The sequence below is a fragment of the Epinephelus fuscoguttatus genome, linkage group LG10 (assembly GCF_011397635.1).
Source record: "Epinephelus fuscoguttatus linkage group LG10, E.fuscoguttatus.final_Chr_v1".
Classification (NCBI taxonomy): domain Eukaryota; kingdom Metazoa; phylum Chordata; class Actinopteri; order Perciformes; family Serranidae; genus Epinephelus; species Epinephelus fuscoguttatus.
In genome coordinates, this window is record NC_064761.1 from 3,384,464 (window position 1) to 3,409,672 (window position 25,209).

General features: G+C 42.2%; 1 protein-coding gene across 1 annotated transcript; it reads right to left on the bottom strand.

Moving 5' to 3' along the window:
- Nucleotides 1-1,080: 1,080 nt before the first annotated feature.
- LOC125896166 (putative nuclease HARBI1) lies at nucleotides 1,081-16,330 on the bottom strand. The gene is made up of 5 exons (XM_049588532.1): nucleotides 15,898-16,330; nucleotides 15,708-15,823; nucleotides 15,507-15,618; nucleotides 15,179-15,403; nucleotides 1,081-1,250 (listed from the first exon to the last, which is right to left on the bottom strand). Exons 1-5 carry the CDS (start codon nucleotides 16,328-16,330, stop codon nucleotides 1,081-1,083), a joined length of 1,056 nt encoding a protein of 351 aa, XP_049444489.1.
- Nucleotides 16,331-25,209: the final 8,879 nt, after the last annotated feature.

The following is a 25,209-nucleotide window of genomic DNA, read 5'->3' on the forward strand; positions in this document are numbered from 1 at the left end:
AACAAAAATAGTTCCCTCAGGACTCCGCTGTCACCGTTGCTATGTAACGCAGACATGGTGCGCCAGGCACTTACTTTTTATACACATTTATCTGCACATTTCCATTAATTGTGCAGCCGGTGAAATAGGTCTCTGGTGAATGCATGGTGGACTGTCGCTTCACAGGCACAGCCGACTCTGCCTTCTGATCTGAAAGTATGTTGCTCCATCGTTTTCTGCTCTCCATGGATGGCTTCCAGTAGCTTTTTAACAAACTCTTAGACCGGCAAGACAAAGGTATATTTTAGGGCCCGACTCCTAATTAGAAGACTAACTTTACACATAGGCTGCGTTAAAACAACATCATACCTGTGCCCACTCTGTCATGATCTCCCTAGCATCAAGTCCCGTGTCACGGGGTAAAACCCAAGTTTTAAATTCACTGTTCTGATGGGGAGCACTCTGTTCAAAACAGCAGACAGACAAGTTCAAGGTGTGCAACAAGATAAAATTTATTAAAAGCACGCCACTTGATTAAAACACAACTTAAAAGAAAGGGCCCCAGCTAAAAGTCCTTTTCCTATAATAAAACCAGTGTCCAAGTCTTCTTCCTTGGGGTCCCAAGAGAGGCAGAGTCCAGGAGACAGTCGGTACAGAGCCTGAGTACAGAGAGTTTTGTTACGAATTGGGCTCGTTTGTTCGGCAGCTTCGAGATGTTATAAACTACTCAAATAAATAAAACTAGAAGTCCATGCACTGGGTCGTTAGTTATAAAAACACAGCAAAGTAAAACAAGCAAAATTTGGATTTAAAAACACAACAAATAAATGACCCAGGCTAGTAATTCGGGCGAATCAAAACAGTTCTAAGATGTAGTCTTTTCTTCGTGACAGATGGCTTTAGAATCAGGAAAAATTAAAGAGAGGTACTTAGCTGACAGGAGAGGCGAAGCGTGCTTCACCTCTCCACGTGTCTCAGTGCGCCTCCTCTCCGTGTCGCTCTCTTTCTTCCGCTCCCTCGCTGGAGCCGATCCACTGCCGGGGCACCGCTTCCGCCGTTCTCCCCGTCGGCCTCTCTCGCTGGTGCGCCTTCTGATTCTCCTCAAGGGGCTACGCGTCGTCGGCCCCTCCGTTGCCACTGCTGCTGCTGCTGCTGCTTCACCCTCTCGTCCTCTCGCTCCGGTACTCTTCGTCTGTCTCCGGCTCGTTCCTCGTGCTTTCTCCTGTAGCGTCTTCCCCCTCTATTTCTCTTGCACACCTGTGTCCGATTGCCTCCCAGCACACAGAGAGAAAACCCACACCCCTTAAGTGCGCACAGCAGGCACGCTCTCCCAGTGCCAACAGGTGTTCCAAATCAAAAATTAAGGTTGTGCACCCAGGAGAAAGGGGAAGAGGATAGACTTGTGCAGAAACAAAAAACGAAATAAGGAAAAGGTTCTGTCACACACACACACACACACACACACACACACCCTGTAACACCCGCATCTGACAGCTTCTGTATGGCAGTTGCCCTGAGGCTGTGATTGGTGTATAGCTGTTGTCCCCGCCTCTTTACACATCTTCGGCAGCATCTGTGCGAGTGAGGTTATTCCCAGCGGAGCTTTAGTGTACCAGAGATACTTTTCCAGGGATGCAACGCAACTGCTGACCTAACTGACACTAACGCTAGGGCCACACCACCCGCGGAAGCGCCGCGAATAGCCTCGAAGCGCCGAGAAGAGAAGGCAGTTTCCTTTCGGCGCCCATGTTAACCGACTGTGTCGTCCACACTGGCCGCGCCGCGCCGGGAAGCTCCGCAGCAGGCTCACGATTTGCAGCGATCAGTTCGGCATCTGGTCTATTTTCTGCGCAAGCCGCGAGCGAATCTGACAAGCCAGGCAGTGAAAAACAAGAGCTGGGAGCAGAATCGCTTGTTGAGGGCGTGGAGAAATGCGCGTCTGATGTGAACGGAGGTGCTCCGGCGCGCGCGAGAATTTCGGTGCGCTGCGCTTCCGCGGGCAGTGTGGCCCTGGCGTAATCGTCAGTTTTGATTTGATGGTTGATTACAATAACCTGTGAGGCGGAGTGATACATACACAGTAAATGAACCGTGATGTTGTACTCCAATATCGTCACGGTTTTACTGTTGACCAATCAGATTGCAGGGCCGGAACTAACTGTTGTATAATTTCCTACAAAAAGCAATGCACACAAATTTGTACATATTCCATGTATTTTGAAAGGATGCAATCTTTTGATCAATGTCCTGTTGGCAGTAAATAAGGAAGCAGTCAGCACTTGTAAGGAGGCAGGTTGGAGTGGCTCAGCTCCCTTAGAAGAGCCGGCTCCTACAGCTCCCAAATGGCTCTTCATTTAGTATCACTCGGAGTCTTCTATTTTAGCCTAATTTAGCAATTAAGAACAGTTTGTGTGTTGGTAAGCTAGGTGCCCACTAGGTGTCTGTACCTACACTAGTTGCCAACGGTTGCCAACTACTAGTAACGGAAGAAGAAGAGGAAAAACTTTGAGGTAACAACACCTTGGATTTCACAGGTGAGTTTCTTATCAAAATCATCTTATTAAAAAGTTGAAGCAACCGGAGTTGATACTACAGCGGCCAAGACGTACATGAAAGGCTTCTCTTGCAGCGCCGGCCACAGGGAGTGTTGCACTTTAGATGTCTGTGCAGATTTGCTGTTGACCCTGTTCTGATGGATATCTTCATTTTTACAAATTCTGCACTCAGCTTCGCAGTCTCCAATATCATTGACGCGCTTGCATTTAAATCCAGGAGCCAAATTTAAATGCAGGCAGAGAGACAGGGGCCCTGTCTAGTCAGACTAGACTAGTCAGCTGGGCTAGCTTGACAAAGTGTCTGTAGCCATGCTAGCAGCTCCAGACGTTTAGTGCGTTTAGTGATGAGAATGCTTGAGAGTTAGAACACTGTTCACATCTTCACCTCACTTCACACGGTCTAATTTTGGGACTAAAGGTGTTTTCAAACCTATTTTAACAAATTCTGGGGCGGTTCATTTTGGTGGGAACATGATCCAACCTTGTAAAATGATCTTGTAGGCAGGTGCACAGTATGCAGGTGAGTGAAATCAATCAGGTGCTGGAAAATGAATGGAGGTCCAATCTGGAGTAGCAAAGAGGATGGTTGCCTACTTAATATTAGGGCAGATATAATCTGAGTGAGCGGAAGTTTGCTGCATAAATCAGCCTCTCATTGGGCAGAACGAGCCACCCGCTGAAGTCCCGCCCTACCACCTCTGGTTGTGTAGCAGTTTTCAAGCCAAGAACGATTGTGATTGGTTGAAAGAAATAAAAAAAGCCGGGGCATTTTTTTCTCCAATCCTAAAGTGAGAGTCGATGCAACCAGACCTTTCTTTTCTTGGGAAAAGTCTGTTGAGCGAGGCTAAGGCAGATAGGACCCTCTTCATTTTGCATCTATGTACGGAGTTTGCCATTTCACTGGGAGGGGAGCAGGGAGATCCAGGCACTGGTTAGATGGTGGACAGTTTACCATAGTTCATTTACACATACTACCTACATTCTAAAAATACAAAGCTAGTTGAAAATCGATGTATCCCTTCATATCAATGTATCCTTTCAACTCCCTGAGCGAGAGTAAAAAATATACAGGATCTGCTTTCCGTTTATCCTAGCCATCTCTATGCCTCTCAGCTGTCCACTGAGTAGTGTCTTTCACTCCTTCTGAGATAACAGCAGGAGGCCAGTTTCAGGGATCCCTCCTCAGATGCCCTTCCTGAGGTTTCTTTTTTTCCCCTGTTAAAGATTTTTTTGGAGAGTTTTTCCTTATCCGCTGTGAGGGTCCAAAGGCAGAGGGATGTTATATGCTGCAAAGCCCACTGAGGGAAATTGGGATTTGTGATATTGGGTTTTATACATAAAACTGAATTGAACTGAATCATGTTATATATTATGTAATAAGTGACAACAAAAAGAAACAGGGAGATAACAGCTATGGTAATATTTTAAAAGTAACATGTGTATTTGAAAACATACTGTCACTACTGCACTGCTCATTTGGTTGTTACTGCAAACCTCAGCTCAGTGAGTTCTCAACTTGCTGCAAAATGGTTTGTTTAAATGAAAGTTAGTACAGAAGTCAGCCTGCTACAAAGGTTGCCATAGCAACAGTACACATAAAAATGGCTATGTTGATTTAAATGGAAATAAAGGAGTGAGCGCAAATAAAATTTCTGCCTAGGGTCCTCAGAAGGTGAGGGACAGGCCTGTGTATAGGTTGGCTGTACAGAGGCAGACACAAATAGATCAATTTATCGTAATTTGTCTAAATAACTTGTATTTGTGCCTGTGGGTCTGATTAATGTTAATATTGCATACCAATGTTAAGCATCAGCATGCAGCTGTGTACTCATATGTGGGCCAGATGGTTCAAACTGTTGAATGCCTGTCAATGATTTTAGCATGTGGTAATCTTATTGGCATACTATATATTACTGTTATGGTACTGCATGTGGCAGCAGCCTCCTTTGAGAAGTGGATGTTATACTTTTTAAGTCAGTGGTTTCTGATGATGTACCAATCAGAACTAAATTTTGTGTCATTGCCCATTCCTACCATCCACACTGTGGGGGGACTGCACATTTACAAGCTGAGGCAAATGTCTGTGGTTTTCTCTGTAGCTGCAAGAGTTCAAAAACATAAGGAAATAAATCTGCAGTCTCACAAAGTGTTGGAGCAGAAAGAAAACAGAAGAAAAAGACTAAATATTCTGTTGAAATATATGCTTCATCATTACAAAAACATGAAAAGAAAAGGAGAAAGAGAAGAAAGAGTACTTCTAAATATCTGGTTCTTCTTCCTCATGGTGAAATTAAATCTGAGGACAGGAGGGTACATTTTTGGTGGTAATGGTGGTACAGAGACATCTTTGGCATATTTTTTTTATTAAACTAGAGAGCCCTCAAATGGAATTTGTGCAGTGCGCCCACGCATACCCACTGCATCTTGAAAGTCACTTGGAACGGAGAAAGGGGGCAAGAGAAGAGCGGAAGTCTCTTGATGTGCTGTGTACTAAAACCTCTCCTTGCACTTATCTCAGATCAAGCAAATGCAAATGACCAAGCTTGGATGGTGAAAACACACATCCACACACAGAGGGGCATATATCCTTAAAACAGTTATGAACACAAAGAGAGGGCATCGTTCCAGGTGGAAGCATAGAGAAGAGCCTTCATGTTGTCCTAGGAGCTGAAGCCATCTCCCTCCCCTGTCCTCAGATAGAGAGAGGAAGAAAAGAAAGGCTAAATAAGAGGAGGAAGAAAAAACGTTCCATCACTGAGGATTTACTCTTACATTTAAAAACACATCCTGCAACTTCCCCTGCGGGGCTGAGTGGACTGGTTATAGTGGGGCAGGGAGGCTGAGTGGACTGGTTATAGTGGGAAAGAGAGGCTGAGTGGACTGGTTATATTATAATAGAAGAATAAATGAGCAGACTGTGGAGAACTTCACAATGCTCGAAGGTGAGTACAACAACAAATACACTGTGATGGTTTTAACTCTCTCTCCTGAGAAGAACATCAGTGTTGCTTGCCAACGTAATGTGTACATTTGTACATTACAGGTGTAAAATCTATGTGCACTGTTTTTCCATAATATGTTCAGCCACTGTGGAATATGTGTTATCTGCCTTGTTAATGTTTTATTCTGTTGTTAACTCTATATGAAGTGGCAGGTTGTTTAATTTTGTACCTTACCTATGCTTGTTGCACCTATCAAAATGTGGATAGCTCTTTTTATTTATTGTTGGTCATTTTTGATTCATTGTCTGCGTTTTGTCATCTTTTCTGGTTTTGTAATTTATGTAATTTATAATCACTTATATGCATGGGGTGTAAGTTGCAATCTAAAGAAAAGGAAAATATTGTTGGTTTAAGTGCTCTGTGTTGTGATGTGTATACACTGACATGTTAATGACATGTTTTTTAATCATACCTCGTCATTATCATCAGATATATTTTTTTCTTTACCCGCCTTCAACCTTGACCAGGCACAGGATGAGGTGATAAAGGGGGCTGTTAAAAATTAGGGAGTCATTTTTGTCTTAGAATAAAATTGATTTTACTACGTAAAAAGCCTCAGAAAAGGTAATAATAACAACACAAGGCTACTGTTTCAAAATCAAATAATATATTTGATAATCAGAGCACTCACATAAGAACCTAGCAGCCAAATATTTCTTGCCTTTATGAAGGGTTCTCTGTCAAAATCATCAGGGGGAGGCGTGTATAGTTTGCAGCTCTCTGTCTCTGTCTCTCAAATTTGTCCCTTTACTTTCCTGTTTTCTTTCTGTCTGTGGATTACCAGTCCATTCTCATTCCGAACTTGTGAAATACTACTGCTTTGTTATTGATTTGGGCATTAGATACCGACACACAAAGGCACCTTTTGTGGTGGTATGATACACACCAGACAGCGGCAGTTATTGACGCAGTGGTGACAAACTGACGTCATCAAATATCGGCTCTGTCAGTGGATGTCTGTAAGATACTGACCCACAAAGGCACCTTTTGCTGTGGTATTATATGTACCAGGTAGCGACAATTTCTACCGTGGATGGTAACAATGTAATTAAAGGAGCTAGAAAGTCCCTATAGGGCAGGTGGGCAAGGAGGTGGATGGGTCCAACAAACCTTGGACCTCCACCCACAAGCTTGCTGTTTGCTTTTTGTGTGAATGCTGAGCCAAACCATGATGTTTATTTCTTAATCTAACCACATGCTTTTGTTACACAAGGAAATAATTGTAAATGCAATTTATTTAATGGATGTAAGTTCTTTTTTTTTTTTTTTTTTTTTTTTTTTTAAAGATTGGATGCATTAAAAGATCAGAAACTGTACATATCCTGTTAGATTTGAATGTATTTTGAAAAGGGGGGGCATCTCCCCCTTAAGCCATTTTTTTTATTTATTTATTTTTTTACATTTGTTTACATTTTAACTGGCCTACTTTTTACTCTTTTTTTTTTATCTTCCTACATTTTTATTAATTCATTTTGACTTCATCCTAGATACACTGTCCTGCTGCCCCCAATACTAACAAGGGTACTGTAGTTCCCAATGGTCAAAGAGACTCATGTAAATGACAGTTTTTTAAATTGTCAGATTTTTTTGTCTCTTTACCTTTCACTTTATCTGGTCTGTTTGTTTTTGCCTCATTAAGCAGAAGTCTTCCCTCTGAAATATCATGAGGTGTCACTTGTTGCAGTCAGACAACAATGGAAACATGACTGAGATTTGTACAGAGTATAATAAGTGGAGTAATTTATAGAAACTTTATTACAGTGTTGTTTAAAAGATTTTTAGTATCATGGATGATTATTTGCCTAATTTTGACAATCAAGTAAATAATCACGATCCTATGCCCAATGTCGGGCATGGGGTCACAGCACCCACAGGAACACTATCAGTCTCCAAGCTCCATGGCCTTGCAGCTGGTTCACCCTCCACTGCCTTTTCCCTCTCCTCTCTTTCCTTGTCTGTTCTTCATGGGTATACTCCGGCTGACATAAATATGGACGGCAGTCAAGTTCAAGACAGTTCATTCATGACATTGAATATCTTTTAGATAACATTAAAGTACATTTACAGTAAACTATTCTGGTTATCACAATCTCTCTAGATCTAACACACATTTCTGCAGTTGTTATCCTGCAACAAGTGACATCTTGTGATATTTCAGAGGGAGACTTCCAATGATCTGATCAAGTGAAAGGTAAAGAGACACTTCACACACTTAAAATAGCAATCTGAGCCACTCTGTACCAAAAATAACCACTTTTAATTGTTATACAGTGACAGTGTTTAGTTGCCCCGTGTGCTTTCATTACAGTCTGCTGCGCAGCTGCCGGCCGCTGCCGGCCGCTGCCCCACTCCCTCAGTACTGGACCAAATTCAACAGTGGTTGCTCACACAGCCTCTTTGACCACTTTACACGGGGAAACTGGTTCCAGGTTGAAAAATGCTTAAGTTATCCTTTAAATGACATTTGCTAAAAATACATTGACCAACTACTTTAACCAGTTTTTATAAATGTATGTCTTCATTCGGAAGCCACAGGTAGAAATCAAAAAGTACGAAGAGACAGACACATATGTATATTTTATTCTTTCCATGGAATTTGGAAAAAAATGTTATAATAAGTATTTACACATTTAAAACAGATAGATATTAAATGTGGCCAGATATTAAGCCAAGGTGTAATCGGCAGCATAATGACATCACTCATGAGTGGCTGTAGTCAATGTTTTTTTAATAATAATATGGCAATGTGAATACAAAACCAAACCATACGGTAAAGTTACATATATTATACATATCTATAACATCAAAATATGATACACTCTATGCTTTCCTGTTCCTCTTTTAAGGTTGAGTCAAGTCTGTGGTCAGGACACAGACACACTTTCACCTTGCCCTGGTGGGTTCATTATAAACACTTTAGCAGGCCTTATGCAGCAGCCAGAGGTTGCTAAAAAGCCCTGATTGATAGGCCAGTGAAGACCCCAGTCGGCAAGTCCTTTAACCAATAATCATTCACGCACACTCGTCCGCTGAGCGCCCATCTGTCCATCTCACCTGCCAATAGAGTTTGAGCTGCGTGCTGATATGGCGCTTGGTGCCTCCCAAAAGAAAATACAACCAGTCAGCAGTCAGCACAGTCCTAATGACAGAAAGAGAGAAAATAACGTGTCAGGGAAACCTCAATCAAGACAGAAGCGTGGACCAGCTGAAAATGTAATAACTTTCAAGGAATGCAACAGTCTGTCAAAATGTTTTCACATATTCCATTAAATAGGAAGTGTGGAGTCAGATCTGAAACAGCAATAGTGGTTGTTCCCCTTGTGAAAAATATTATTGTAGTAACCAGCAGTTGTGACCCACTGAGCTCCTGGGAATCAAAATAAAGGGGAAAAGAATAACTTGAGTTATAATTTATTAATCCCTGTGACATTTGTCCTCCATCCTCTTACCATTTGACATATTCTACTACTTCTAATTACTTTACCACAAAATTAAAGTAACACTTACCTTTCTGGAAATTTTACACTTTTCTTTGTGTAAAAATGTAAGTGAATTCCACCAGAAATAGACACTCATAATTAGACCATTCTCATATGGTTCTAAGAAAACTCTACCAGAAAACTCTAAGAAACTCGACCAGTAATGCAATACAGTTGCGAGTTTCTAACAGACATTAGAAACCGCTGCAGAGATCTAATGCTACAACCGAGAGAGCTCAGGATTTGTAGCAAGCTTGGCCTGCCGCTGGGCAGCGCTGTGACCGGACGCTCAAACAAAATTTTACTGTTTCACTGTCTCTATTTTTTTATTGTACTCTGGCATAGTCGATAGTGTTGTTGTGTTGCCTAAGTGTGGGCCATTTCAGGGCCAAGGACAGTGTCCATGATCAGCCACACCTTGGTCCTAAAATGGCTTACGGCTGTCTGTTAAGGACAGTGAGCTGTCTTTCTTCTATATTGCTCAGTGTGTGTATTATGGCCTGTGAAAATATGCTCTCTCTCTCTCTCTCTCTCTCTCTCTCTCTCTCTCTCTCTCAGGTACTGCTATATCCAGGGTTGCCTAGATGATTGTGGAGCCGAATAAAGACGTGTTGTTCAAAGATGGCTGTTGTTGGTGGTCCCTCTCATTCCACAATGCGCATGATTTTTTGTTCATTTGGACTCTGCATGCTTATATAGGTAGGCTATATCAACAACTCCTTAGCACCTCCAATTAATAGTCGAGCTCCCCCACAGCACATCCAAATCGGCTGCCACCGCCACTGACTGTAGCATAGCCTGTGGAACATTAACTTTATCTTCCTTGTGCGTTTCCACTTACTAGTAACGTTAACAGTGCTGTCTAACGTTAGCACTGTAACCTTATTCTAAAACTCATCAGTCATCACTGACTCCGGTTGAGTTTTAATACTCTGGGGTTGCGTTTGACTGTCTTGGTTGTAACATTACACTCGCTATCCTCTTCTGTGTATCTAACGTTACCATGCCAACACCTACATCTATCATAGACGTAATGAGGACGTAATGGGGGAGGGGGGAGTACGTGATTGGAGAGAGATGGAGTGGAATGTGGCCTTTGTGTTTTTATAGTTCAATAAGGATGACAGAGTGGTGACTCTTCTCTAATTCAACAATCTTGCTGTGTCACATAAAGGCCTAGACACACTAGGGCTGTCAAAAAAATTCGAAGTTCGAAATATATTTGAATATATATATTTTTTTATGAGTTTTGATTTAAATTTGATCATTCGAATATCATTAATAATTAATTAATACTATCAATAATGTTGTATATCACAGCGAATCCTGTTCGGGCGGAGATGGCTCACGCACAAGCCGGGCCAGAGAGGGACACAACGACGGAGGGAGAGGCGCTGACGGAGGAGCCCGCTGTGCCAACACCACCCACTGCGCTGCCCACGATGTGTGAACCGTTTGGGGAGACATACAGGGAGAGTGTTGCACCTGCTGCCTCCCTGCCTACGCCCGGCGGGCATATTTCTGCCTTGATGGTGCGCCGCGACTGGCTCTGGGTCAGCTGGGAAAGGCTTGAGGTGAAGCTGGCTCACAGCTTATGTGTTTGCCACTTTCTTTTTCATTTCAACCCACACCAACATCTTTTCCTAACCCTAACCAAGTGGTTTTTGTGCATAAACCTAAACAGACCTTAACCACAGGGCACCATGATGATTTCGGAATGGACTTCGGAACAATGGGTTTAATATGGTCGGAACAATGGGATGTCGGACCAATGGGCAGTTCCCAGCCGAACAGGATCCACTCTTGTGGTGGAAAACTACACACTGAAGTATCCAAACATTGCTCAGATAGCGAGACAGAAGTTGGTCATACCTGGCACTTCAGTGAAGTCAGAACGGATGTTTTCATCAATAAATAAATTTGAATATTATTCGAACTCTACTAAATTAATTAGAAAATATTCAAACTCAATTTCATGGTGCTTTTGACAGCCCTAAGACACAACAAATTGACTTCAGAGAACTGTGTGATGGAAAATAACTCCCCATACCAGCAGATGGCGTAATTGCTATTCAATAAAGGAAGCTGGAAGACTGTCTTGATGCTAGTTAGCCAGTTGGTAGCCTACACCAACAACACAATCCAAGGTTGAAAGAACAGAGCATATGGACCGGCCACCAGTGAACAATAAAACAAACCATCTGGAAACATTTCTGCTGAAGAGCTCAGTGGATAAAGAAAAATAATCTTACCTTATGGAACAAGTTTATTTTGGTCCCACTCTCTCTTGACTTTAGCTCTTTGATTACTTTCCTCACTTCCTTTCTCTTTTTGTGCAATGAGTTGAACTGCCAATCAGAGTGATGTCATTCTGGTTGTGCCATCGTCAGTTCAACATGGTGAATTGCCCCCTCCCACCGACAGCCGCCCAACAGGTTAAATTGCAGGTTGGATGATAAATATATTGGAAAAAAAAGAAAATAATGATTTAATTTAATGTTTCAGTCCTCTGATGGTTGACCTTGTGTCTCAGCTCTGCATTGCTAAGAATGTGTGGAGATTTGCTGCTTAATATTATGAGACGAAGAAAAAAGTATGCATTTAAATTGTATGTACTGAATTAAAATACGGTACAAACATATTCCATGTTCCACATGTACAAAATGATTAATTTAATAATACTGTTACAGGTCCAGCCACCAGTCTGCAGGCCTGCTGATATATCATTCAAAAGCTACATTCCTTGCAGTTCCATAAATGCTGACCATTTTAAGCTTCTGTCAGATAAAAAACAAACAAACAGTTATGACTCACTTACTGTATGAAGTGTTAATCCACACATAATTCACAGATCATATTTTCCAGACCAAATCACAGTTCACACAGTCGCCATTAATTTCTTACACACTCCAAAAGGTCCAGTTGATCTTAATCCAGCATAATATTTAGTCTGAACATATAATTATATACACAGATATCCACAAACTGTCATTGCATTGTTACAAACGTTCATATTTGTCCACATATTATCCATAATTTCTCTGTCCCGCGTGTACACATGCCAACTGTGGGCTGCCATGATGGAGGCCAACACCTGGCCTTTTGATTGACACCCCACTTGAGCTAATAGAAGCCTTCCAGTGCTGTTGCTATGGCCTCAATAGTCAACAAGGGCCTGAGTTGAAGGACCATGTGTCACTGAGGGGTTTCCGGGGTTAAAAGCCTCCTACAGACTGTGAGATTTTAGCAATCTTATAAGTTTAGTGCAAACTACACTGTACAACTATCTATTAAAATCTGGTATGACATCAAGTTTGATGTATGCAGACTGCACTGTACATCTATTGAGTCGCATGCTACAACACACAATGCAATAGCTTCCCATACTGAGTGTGCAAGGATGCTGCATGAGTTATTACTTCTCCGACTGTGAAACACAACACAGAGGGTCACATTATTAAATGCTCTAAAGTTTTGTGGGCACTATATAATGCAGTGTGTCTATGCATGTGTTTGCTGCAACTCCGCCACTATTTCCCTCCATGCTTCGTCCTTCTTTACGCAATCATGGTAAGAGCTGAAGGACACATCATACAGGCAAGGCTTCTGCTGCCACAACTCCACAAGGTTTTCCTCTTTGCTGAAATTCCTAACATTTCTTTTAGTGTGTTTTGCCTCCACGACAACCTGTTATCTGTTTGTTCAGGTTTAGCACCAGTGTGTCATTTTTTGCTGCATTTCTATTGGTTGGTTAGTAAACGTAGGTTGTAACAGCAATCATACAGTGTGATAGTTAATTCCAAATTTATGACACTCAGAATTTTATCCTAGTCTTTCATCACAAGACCATGACAATAGCCATCCTTGAACTTCTCTCACTGTGTGACGTCGGACCACCATTTTAGAGCCACGACCAAAGATATCGCCACATTTCTTTCACATTGGTTGTCTTTCATCTGGAATAGCCCAAAACCGCAGAGTTTATACTGGGCTTAAAGCCATTCAGTTGGCCCATAATGCTGCACCGGCTTATGGGACTCAAGGCTCCAGAGTGCGACCAAATGGTCGCATTTTCCGTACATTTTTGGAGTCAGAGCGAGTAATTTTTATAACTACTTGCATATGCGTGATCCACAAATGTTTTGATAAACCTATGAAAAAAGTTATTCCGGAGCCCTGGGTCTTGGTCTTGCGGTCCATGACGGAGCTCCAAAGGAAGCTTGAACTCCTTACAGGCCACAGAAACTGAAATACATGTAGAGAAATTATAATCAGATGGCTCCAATTTCGTCTTAAGAGAAAAAAGTCTTTCTTTTCAATTTCTATTTCTAATTTTCTATAAATGTTTTTATATACAGTATGCTCCTAAATACACATATCTGAAAAACACAGTGAAAAATGTTTATTTTCTGTGATATTGTTATCTACTTTGAATGTGAAGGTGAGGCTTCATGATATAGTCTCCTTGGGTTTTCCAGCTAATACCTCCCAGTTCTAGTCATCTGCAGCATATTTTTCCAAGAAAATATTCAGGCAAAGATAAAATCCCTTTAACTTGGGTGTGTTGAAAGTAATGTTATTACATTACTTTGGGTATCCCTTGGGTAGGTTTTTTAGGTGAATTTTATGTGCTGTAAAACTGAATTCTGTGAACAGCACATGATTATTATAGGATTTTTGGTTTTGGGTTGGGCTCCAGATTTCTTGTCGGCGGGTCGGATCTGGTTGTGAAAATAATTAGTCATATGTGCAAGCAATGGGGCTGGTGTGGTATTGCATGCATGTGTGTTAGAATTCAATGTGTGTGTGTGTGTGTGTGTGTGTGTGTGTGTGTGTGTGTGAGCATGCCTGTACTGTATGTTGTGTGTGGAGATGGAGGTGGATGTGGGATATATAGAAGAGTGTGTGGGTACTTAGGCATGTATTTGTGTCATGATTGGAGGAGGCAGCAGAGACACAGCTCTTCCTCGACACAGTGAAACATTAAAGCAACATTCTGTCACTATATGTGAATGTAAAGCATGCCTCCACTACTGGGACTGACACAGACAAGATTTGTGTGCCCATGTATTCTTTTACAGCTCCCAACAATGGTATTGTAGACATACCCACAGCTTCTCCGTACATCAACATCCTCCGTAATGTTTCTGGAGGAGCATGGAAGTCTATTATTAGTATTAGCAGGTGGTAGATGTGAGTGACTGATGGGAAAACTCTCACATTTTCCAGTGAATGCTAACAGGACCGACAACATGGCTGTTTAAATGACAGCAGCTCTCCAAGGTCAGCCATTGTTTGTCGTTCCAAGAGCCCCTCCAGGGGCCTGTTTCACAAAACCAGGATAAGGGATTAAGCCGGGATATCTTGGTTATCCTGGATCAACTTATCCTTGATCCAGTTTCACAAAAGCAGGATAGGGGGAAGTGGGATATGTTTTGACATAAGTTACCATGGAGATTTATTCTGTGGAGCTAGCCTGCTCCAGACCAAGCTAAGTTCCAGGATTTATTTAATCTCATCCCTTATCTCAGTTAGCAGCTACCACAAATGGAAACTAATATTTATTCCACTTCACACTACACATTCTTATCACATTCAACGAGACCCACTGTCATTATTTAAACATTTGTGATCATTAATTGCAGTCATTTTAGATAAATGATTTTAGTAGAAAATTTAGTGAGACTATCTCTCTCATATATATATATATATATATATATATATATATATATATACTGTAAATAAATGATTAAAAAAATACACACCATACAGTAACATGATGACATGATGTTCCTTTATTGAATAGGATAAATCAAAGCAAGTAATCCATCAGTTCCTTTCAAAAGTGACGTCACACAGTGCTCTACAAGATAGAAAGCACTGAATCAAAGCATATTATTCATCACAAGAATAAATACACATTCTCAAAGGTCTGTATATAAAACACCCTGCATGTCTGCACACTGGAATAAATGCAGGACAAATCCATACTTAACAAATGAACAAATGTCAGGCCTGTATACACACAGTACACAGCACAATAAGCCAAATTAATATAAAATAACACAAATTCCTCTGCTATTGCAGGCCATATTCAACTTAAATGTGCAGAATGCATTTTAACTGAAATAATTCAAAACGTATTGGTCCCTGATCAGCCGACCACTGTCGTCATCCGGGAAGATGGCCGGATTGTCCCAGTCCACATCTGATGGCACTCTGGGGGCCCTCTCCTTCCTCAGGCAGGCCACATTGTGGAGGACAGCACAGGCCACAGTAATATCGCATGCTCTGTCTGGACTTGCTTCCTGAGGGTCTGCGTAGGGTGTGAGGCAAAAAGGCTCGCAGGCATAGCCTCTGTCCCCCAGCAGCACACCAGAGAATTCACCTGTGAATACAAAATGTCATCATCACAGCCTCATAAATAGAGGGACATTCTTGACATAGCCTTGATTTTAAAAGTGGTTATTAATTGAGGTCATGTGGCTCACCTTGTGACAGGCGCCGATAGACTGCAGAGGACCGAAAGATTCGTGAGTCATGGACTGAGCCAGGCCACTTTGCCACAACATTGCTGATCAGGTAGTCAGCATTGCAGACCATCTGAAATTATAAGATGTAGACTATTAAACCATTCAATGCACATCACAAGCAATGTACAATGTTCATTAATGTCATAAAGTCATGTTTACCTGAACATTAATGCTGTGAAAGGATTTCCTGTTCACAAAATCTCCCTCATGGGCACCTGAGGGGGATTTTATTCTGATATGGGTGCAGTCAAGTGCACCAATGACATTGGGGAAACCTGCAACACAAAGCAATAAGTATCCTACTATGACTTAACACTTGTCCTGTAATTTGTACTTACAGTACTCTTACCTGCAATCCTATAAAAATCCTCTTTGATGTCACTGAGTCTTCTGTGTCCAGGGAAGGAGATGAAGACACCTGATAGTGATTTGAGGGCTAGACAGACACTACGCACCACACGGCAAATTGTGGCCTTGGCCAGGTTTTCAGCATCCCCCACTGAGTACAGGAAGCCCCCACTTGCAAAGAAGTGCAAGGCCACACACACCATTTGCTCAACACTCAGCGCATGGCTCCGTGCTGTGTGGTGTTGGATCCTGGGACCCAGCAGTCTGCACAGATATCGGATGCCATCTGCAGAAAACCTATATCTTTCGTGTAGGTGGTCATCAGGGAAGGCCAATGGGTTCGCCCTGTCCCTGAAGACCCTCTCCCGCCTGAAGGCTCTCCTGAGCACAAGAGCTTCTTCATCCACAACCTCTTGCAGGAATGGACACGCCATTGTTTGAGCAGGAAGGAACACACCATTTTGGGCCTTCATATAGGCTATTGGATCGCTAGATTTAATGAGGAACACCTTTGCACTCTCACAAGCTACAAATGGTTATCTAATTATCAGGATACCTATTGCCTTAAAGAATAGATAATTGATTAAAATGCTCCCTGTTTGACCTTCACACTGCTCAACTTCTGCCATAAAGTGTTTTGATATCTGGGAAATAGCATTTCAGGTACATTATGTGCATTTCTTTTTCTTAATACAGCCAGTCTTTGGTGTGTGACTTCTAACCAATCAAAGCACTTGGGGCTACCATAGAGATGACACTAGGCATTATGTCAGACTGTGGAATACAATCTGCAATCCCACCTAACTGTGCACAAATTAAACAAGCAAACACCACAGGTCTTTTGATCTTTTATTTAAGATTCTTCTTCTTGAAGCTGGGTGAGGAAAGGAGAATAATAATTAATAGATTGTCTGTGTTACAGTCAGCATACAGTGTACACTGAAGGTGAAACTCACCTCCCGCTCAAGTTTTTTTATTTCAAGGTTCAGTTTCCTCAGTTTCCTCCTTTTAATTTCGGACTCCACGGAGAGGTCTGCCATCTGTCTTCTTTTGTATTCAATGTCCAGATTGGCCAGTTGTATTTGCCGTTTCAGATGTGTGGCATACAGCTGTCTGATAGCTTGTGAGTTCTGTAAACACATAATAATCAGCACAGCAGGAATTTTGCATGATGGGAATGTACTTCCATAAATACTCACTATGTTGCAAGGCTGGCTTTCATCCTGTAGAGCATCTGGGTCCTGTTACAGAAATGACATTCTGTGTGGGCTCCAGATGATGATGACTTCTCACCATTGTAGACTGAATGAGTACTTTCATTTGACATGATACCTCAAACCTTCTTGAATCAAGAGACACAGTCTCCTCATCGACTTCATCTGCTGCTCCTGCTGCTCCACTGGTGCCTTCACCCTATCACATTTAAAAGGGATTCATATTAAAGCAAGCAGATGAGACATGCCAGGCTTACAGTATGACTTTGATGGAGGACTCACTGGATCATCATCCTCTGGTATTAGACGCCACTGTTGGAGGCTCCAACAGTGAGATGGTGTTTCCAGATACTGCAAGGTAAAACAGAGTCAGATAGTCCAAATGGATTCAATATGAATGGTTGGTTATGTCCCATGTAAAGATGGAAGAATGTACCTTTAATGAAGAGGGAGGCATCTTCCTGGGAGGGATTTATATTTGAGTCTGTCCCCCCAGGGATCCCCTCTAACACAGGCCTGCCTCTGTTAAGTTCCAGGGCTCTGTCCTCTGCAGGGGTGAGGTCAGCTGGTGGTGACCCACCACCCGTGCCTTGCTTGTGGGTTGTTTTTTTTAACAGCTATAAGTACAGACAATATGTGAGTAGGCACCCTCTGGGTACAATGTACGCACGTGCATAGTATTTGTCAGGTCACTTACCATTCTGCAGGATGTTCTTATATTTGATCTTGACTTGTTGCCAAGTTCGTTTGGGCCCAGTCATGTTTAATCTAAGAATAATAAATTAATTAAGACAAAATAAATAACACACACACACACACACACACACACACACACACATAGATAGTGAATGAAATAACTGAGGAGCAAATATGTAGTTGCATTTACATAATTTCACATCTACAGTCCATTTCACTCGCAGTTTCATAATCAGAGTATAACTACGTTTTTGGGAATGTTAATTAACTATTTGGATTGTAATTGTGATGGATTCAGTGTAGTGAGTGTGTGTTTGTGCAATACATACGCATTCAGGCGGTCTGCAATACTTTGCCATGCTTTCTCTCTTTGTTTGATGGCGGTGGCAGTGTTTCCTTTCTTTTTAATTTGTTCTTTTACCTCTTCGTAGGCCTCCATAATTATGTCCTGCTCCGATGGGGAGAAGTATGCTGCACGTGATGCCATGGTGAATCAGTGAATCTGTGATCAATTACAGGGTCTATTTAAGGAGCCATGTGCTGCAACTTATCCACGATTAGTTTCACCTGGCTTGATGAATCCGTGTCTACTTATCCTGGCTTGGCGTTTGTGGAACCAATTAAGCCTGAACTCTGTTGTTTTGGATTGGTTGAGCCAGGCTTACTTACTTATCCTGGATGTCTGAATCCTACTTTTGTGAAACGGACCCCAGGCCCCATTTACCGGCTGAGTGTGTCTGCCATCACACATAAGGCTGACAGTGATGTGTAATGTGAAGGTTGGATGATCAGTGTCTGGGTTGGGGGTGGAGCAAGACAAATAAAACACAGTGAGAAAGAGAGAGAGAGAGCCTGACTGTACAATGTTCAGTATTGTCCCTACATGCCACATCAGGGGCTGCTGTGAAATATGTTCCAGCCTCCAATAAAGTTATTTAAAGATAATCCAAAGACTGTATCTACTTTTGTCTCTTAGTCTATTAGTCTATTAGTCTTATTCATTAAGTATTAGTAAATCCGTGAGTAGATTTTCACATAAAACCTTGATACTAAAAACCAACACCAGATTCATGAACGCTGCGGGAAAATCCGTGGGATTTGATCGTAGGCATGTGTGTATGTTCATGAATGCCAATCAATTGTAAATTGATAGCGGCCTCCCTCTAGTCAGCAATTATCATACATCCCCGCCCATGAATAGCTAGTGACCACCATATATGGTGATTACTATTGTTGGGATTCACTGGACCACAGATGATTCGTCATCTGTTAAAATCTAAACTGGACATGTGAATGCTTCTTCTCTTGCCATCTGAAATGGTAAGAAACCTCATGTTCTTTGCCCTTGAAACAAAGACAGCTATTTGACACTCATCTCCACAGGACGCCTCATGGTCACACCCAAATGAAAACTTTCATTGGACAGTACTTTTATAGTATCATGTGACTCTGTGTCAGAGTACAGAAACTTCTCTTACAGTTGCCTGGTGACATCACAGTCTTCCTCTTTCCTCATGGGCCCTTGACCAGCCCAGATGTGCTGTCTCTCACTCCTGGGCCCTTGACCTGCCCAGACCTCTTCCTTTGTGGAGCTGCTGTCCAGCTCAGAAGCCCTTGCCCCTAAACCACCGAAGGGGGGGAAATTGCTCACAGACTCTCTTTCTCCTGGACCACAACTTGCCCTTGTTCACGGCAGGAGCAAAACCTGAAACCAGAGAATTTAGGGTGCAAACACAAGGTTTTGCAGCTAACTTTCCAGCAACAAGGAGAATCAGGTTGAGTTAGCAGCACAGTGTCTAACTCTGCAAAGACTCCGAGCAACCAGCTTCCTTGAATCTGCACCTTTGGAACAAGGACACAACAAAGACTGCACCTGGAACCACAGCTCTTTCCAGCCGTCCCCTGCCAGCAAACAACAGCAGCACGCCTCAAACCAGCTCTTCCCTCCATCCATTCTAGGATTGGTAACGTAACAGTTGGGCATAGCTTTATCACAGCTGCACAGACTAAGCAAGACTGTTTAACTTTTATGTGATTTAATTCTGTTTATTGAGTCATTGTGATTGTTTGCAGTTAGGTTAGTGGTTAGTTGGCTTCGCCAAAGCTAAGTGAGTAAGTTTGCTAATGCTCTTCTCAGACGTCTTGCATGCAACTAAACATCCTCTGCACTGATCCAAACCCTATGCAGCACATATCACATTAACATGGACTCATTTACAAATAGGTTTTCAACAGAGCTACACCCAAAGAGACTCAAAGTCCCGCTTCTTTACCTTTGTCTTTGTCCCGGAGCCAGCTTTGATTCAACTGTCTTGTGGAAAGATGGTGCTCTTGTATTTGGCTTGCTGTCTCCCTCTGCTGAGTGTGTTGCTGTTTTTTGTGTGTCTACTATTTGTTACACTGAGTGTGTCACCACTGCAGGTGTATGATCACCTGACCCTTCTCAATATCTGTGATTCTACCGAAAAAACTACCGATTTGCGGTAGTTCATATGGCGCTGTTCAACACCAGATCTCTCACAAATAAGACCTTTATTTTAAATGAGTTTTTCACCAAGCATGATCTGGATTTCCTCCTGCTGACGGAGACCTGGTTGAAACCAGGTGAGAACAGCGCCTTCTCGGAGCTCATCCCCCCCGCCTGTTCCTTCTTCAGTACCCCGTGAGCTGCTGGTCTTTACCTCATCAACAGCTGGAGAGTTTGCTGCTGCCTTCAAGGACTCTCAGCTGTAAGGTGACAGTGGGCTGGTTTCTCCCCTTTGCCCAGATAGCCTGCTTTCTGCTTTCCACTCCACATGCTCCACGATTCTGGACTCAGTTGCCCCTCTTCGACAAAAATGCACTAAACCCAAGGCAGATCCCTGGGTGAATGATTCCACCCGTGTGCTCAGGCAACAATGCAGACAGACTGAACAGCGGTGGAAGAAGGACAAACTACATGTTTCCTTTGGCTTGTTAAGGGACAGTTTGGCTGAAGGAGGCAAAGTCTAAATATCTGTCCTCTATCATAGCTAACAGCTCTCATCATCCAAGGGTGTTATTTCATACTATAGACTCTGTCATTAACCCATGCCCCACTGTCCTGTCTAATGCTTCCATGGCAACCTGTGAAGAGTTTGTTTCTTTTTTTACTGACAAAGTGGCATCTGTGAGGCAGAACATTAGTAAAATATCTATCTCTCCTGCCGTTTTCAAGCGGTTTGAGAAAATTTCTCTGTCTTTTTTCACTAAGGTGGTTAATGGTGTGAAACCTACTAACTGTCCCTTAGATATTATTCCTGGCAAATTCTTAAAGGAGGTTTTTAATTATGTTGGGTCAAGTCTCCTTGTTTTTATTAACTCCTGTCTTAGTTCAGGGTCTGTCCCAGCTGCCTTAAAACATGCTGTGGTTAGGCCCCTCCTAAAAAAACCCATCTTGACCCCTCTGTGCTGTCCAGTGTTAGACCTGTCGCTGTGCTGGTGCTGCTGGACCTCACAGCGGTCTGTGATACAGTCGACCACGCAGTCCTTGTATCTCGCCTAGAGTAGTATGTAGGCATCCGCGGCACTGCTCTTCAATGATTTAGATCGTATCTGGCCAATAGGAGCTTCTCTGTGATGATTGGTGACCTCCACTCATCACAAGCATCTCTTCCTTGTGGGGTGCCACAGGGATCTATTCTTGGCCCTATCCTCTTTTCATTGTATTTGCTACCTCTGGGATCAATAATAACAAAACACAATCTGTCTTTCCATCTTTATGCAGATGATTTACAGATTTATTTGCCCATGAAACCCATTGAAAATACTGCATTTAATAAGTTACTGGATTGTGTTAGTGACGTAAAGCAGTGGCTGGCACGAAACTTTCTGCACCTGAACGACAGCAAAACTGAATGTATTTTGTTTGGAACTTCACCTATGTCGAATGTTATTGCAACAAACTGTAGCACTCTGACCCATTTTTTAAACCACATGTAAAAAATCTTGGTGTAACATTTGACAATGGTTTGAAGTTCGATAAACAGATTAGCTCCGTTGTTAGAACAAGCTTTTTCCAGCTCCGTCTCTTGGCCAAAGTGAAGCCTTTTCTCAATTGGTAGGACCTTGAGAAGGCAATTCATGCATTCATCAGCTCACGATTGGATTACTGTAATGCCCTTTATGTTGGCCTCAGTCAATCTTCCCTTTTACGTCTTCAACTTGTACAGAATGCTGCGGCCTGATTTTTAGTAAACACTCCCAGACGTGAACATATCGCTCCTGTGCTGTCGTCACTCCACTGGCTTCCAGTTCGTTTTAGGATAGATTTTAAACTCTTGTTGTTTGTTTTTAATGCCATTAATGGCCTTGCGCCTCTCTACTTATCAGAGAGTTTAACTATCCGCGATAGTGGCAGGGCCCTGCGCTCGCCTGGTCAGCTGCTGTTAGAAGTCCCAAGGTCGAGATATAAACAATGGGGTGACCGTTCGTTCACTTTTGCTGCTCCAAGATTGTGGAACAAGCTCCTCCCTGACATTCGCGTCACTACTGATCTCGGCCTTTTTAAATCTAAGCTGAAGACCTACCTTTTTAGAATTGCTTTTAATTCTGACTAGGGCTATCCTTTTTTTCTGTTTTAAAGCCTCTGGAAACCCAAATCCACAATAGCCTTCTAACTATGTAATTTAGGGTCTTATGTACATAATATTAAACAAAAAAAAAACAATTAGAAATCAGTTTCCATCCAAATTCGAAATATCTGTCTTTTAAGTTTTTGTACATTCTTGAAATTGGGTTTGATTTGGCCATGGTTATCTCTGAGATTTATTGTGCAATAAATTCCAAACCAATCATAAATCATCCGTCAGTTGTCTCATCCCGCCCCCCAGTGGCAGCGCAACAAAGCCTTTCTGCTGCAGCTAAATCTGACTCTTTGAGTCTGAGCCAACTCGTCTCTACTTAGCCTTTTGCGATTAGCTACCCAACTAACTTTATATAGCCTATCTATCTATCTAGCTAGCTATCTATCTAGCTATCTATCTCTAGATCTAGCTAGCTATCTAGCTATCGTTAGCGATCTAGCTATCTATCTACCTTTCCATCTATCTACCTTTCCATCTATCTAGCTATCCATCCATCTATTGATCAATCATGCCTGTTTGTGCCGTCCCCGGATGCACATCCTCTGGTGAGGACGTGTCATTTTTTATTTTCCAACCGGGGAGGAGTTGGGGGAAAACTGGACCGCGTTTTTGGTGAGCCGTGGTGGAGTTGTCCAACAAAACTCCCGCATATGCAGCGCTCATTTTACCCAAGACCGGTTCGATAATTTCACCCAGGAAGCTATGGGTTTTGCAAAAAGACTGTGTCTGGCACCTGGAGCTGTACCCTCTCTCCCGCCACAGACATCACATGCGGCGAACATGGAGACTGATAAGGTAAGTCTCTAAGTACACTGTTATACTGACAACATGGTTAAGCATCTTGCCTATCTTGTCTGTAAACAATAACACAAGGACTTGTTATTCTGATGACACTGACATGGTCATTGACCTCACTTTTGAGAGATAAACTAAGGATTTGGAGCAAGTTATAGGCTTTTGCAGGTAATCAATTTTGTGGTGCTGTTTGTGCAAATTGTTTTGAGAAATGCACTTACTGTTTTGCAAATGTTTTGCAAAAGGATGATTTGAGAAATGTACCAAAGTGACTGATAAAAACTGTAAGATCACAGACGTTCTCCACAATTATTACAAATTGCCAGAGGTCCCCAGGTATTGCTAACATTTAGCCCCGGTGATTTGTACTTAACATAATAATATTTCATAATAACGTTACACATATAGTAGGTCTTTGTAAAGATGCACTCTCTCAATGTTGGTATATGGTGCTAAACCAAAACTTCATGTAGTTGCATCAAAAATACCCAGAGGTAAGGAAGTAGCATACACAGATCTTCAGACAAAGTTGCCATTTCACGTCTTTTGCTGTCATTTTCGTGTTGATTAAAAGATGTATGTGAGACCTTAGGAAGTTAATCATGTGACTCTGAGTAATCAGTGACACTAATCAGACACACCTGCCAACTCCTATTTGCATGATATGACCTCCACTTTCTTTCATGCTCTTACGAAGGCCACTAGGCAGAAATGTTAGCATGTTTATTTGACATGGCCGAAATAATTGGTGTAATAGAGATTTGTCAACTTTCTGTGTGTGCTACCTCCTTACCTCTGGGTATTTTTGATGCAACTTTACACATATCTCAGCTAAAATTAACTTCGCAGGTAGTCTGTGTTAACTATGATAACGTTAAGCATGTTGTGTATACCGAAGTTAGCCTAATTTCAGAATTATCTTCCACCTGCACAGATTGCCTGTGCGGCCATACCATCCCGCACCAAAATGAGTGTTGGCTGCCAGTATGAGGTTCAGCCTGGCGAAGCAAGACTGTGAGCACACAGCTGTCAAAAGGAACCTTGGAGAAAAAAATGGAGCCAAGGTATGAAGCTACTCGTGCTTATGTTTTCAGATTGCATAAACTGCCTATAAATGGAGTTCTCCTCATGTTAAATTATAATGTATTTTATTCCATTCATTTGGAAAATAAGGCCATTTTGTTTGAAAATGAGGCTTTTTTTATTCATTATTTGTGCAGCCTGCCAAGCAAAGGTGTCGGTGTCAACCATCGTGTGGGTACTGACACCATCAGGGCTGTGCCACGCTTCACCTCAACACCACAGAAAGCGGCCAGGCAGTGTGACTCTCCACCTCGCAAGCGACTACGGCTGGAATTATCTGATCTGCCATCCTCTCTGGAGTCTGAGGATACAACATTCATGGACCCAGATGATTCCATGTATCTTCAAAGCATAGATGATGATTCTACAACCGAGAAGTAAGTCATGCAAATATTGTCTGTGTTATGTGCCTGCATGTTTACCTGTTATGAACATGTCACAAAATTTTATATCTTGTCTTTTTCTACCATCACACCTGTCAAATCAATCCAAGACATGGCCAAGTATATCGTGTACAAAGACTGCCTGCTGGATTTGTTCAACATCTGTCATGTATATTCAAGATCCTGTGTGGTTAAAACATACACCAGAGGCACTCTCCTGTCTGTGGACCAGCAATGCACCCACCAGACCTGCATGTACACCACGTAAAGTTGCTACCTGTCCCGTTTTTCCCAGAATTGTTCTCGTTTTTCATCAGCTGTCCCGGGAAAAAAAAAATCTCTCCTGGGACACAATTTGTCCCGTTTTTTGGGGAAAATGCAGCAGCAGGCCAAGGAGTCCATCCAGAACAACGCATAGTGCCTCCAAATTCACACCTGTTCTTCTCTATGGTTTTTCTCCGCGAAAGAAAATGATAAAGTTACACTAAAATGATGTATAACAGAGCTTTCATACAGCTTTGCACACACATTACTCTTG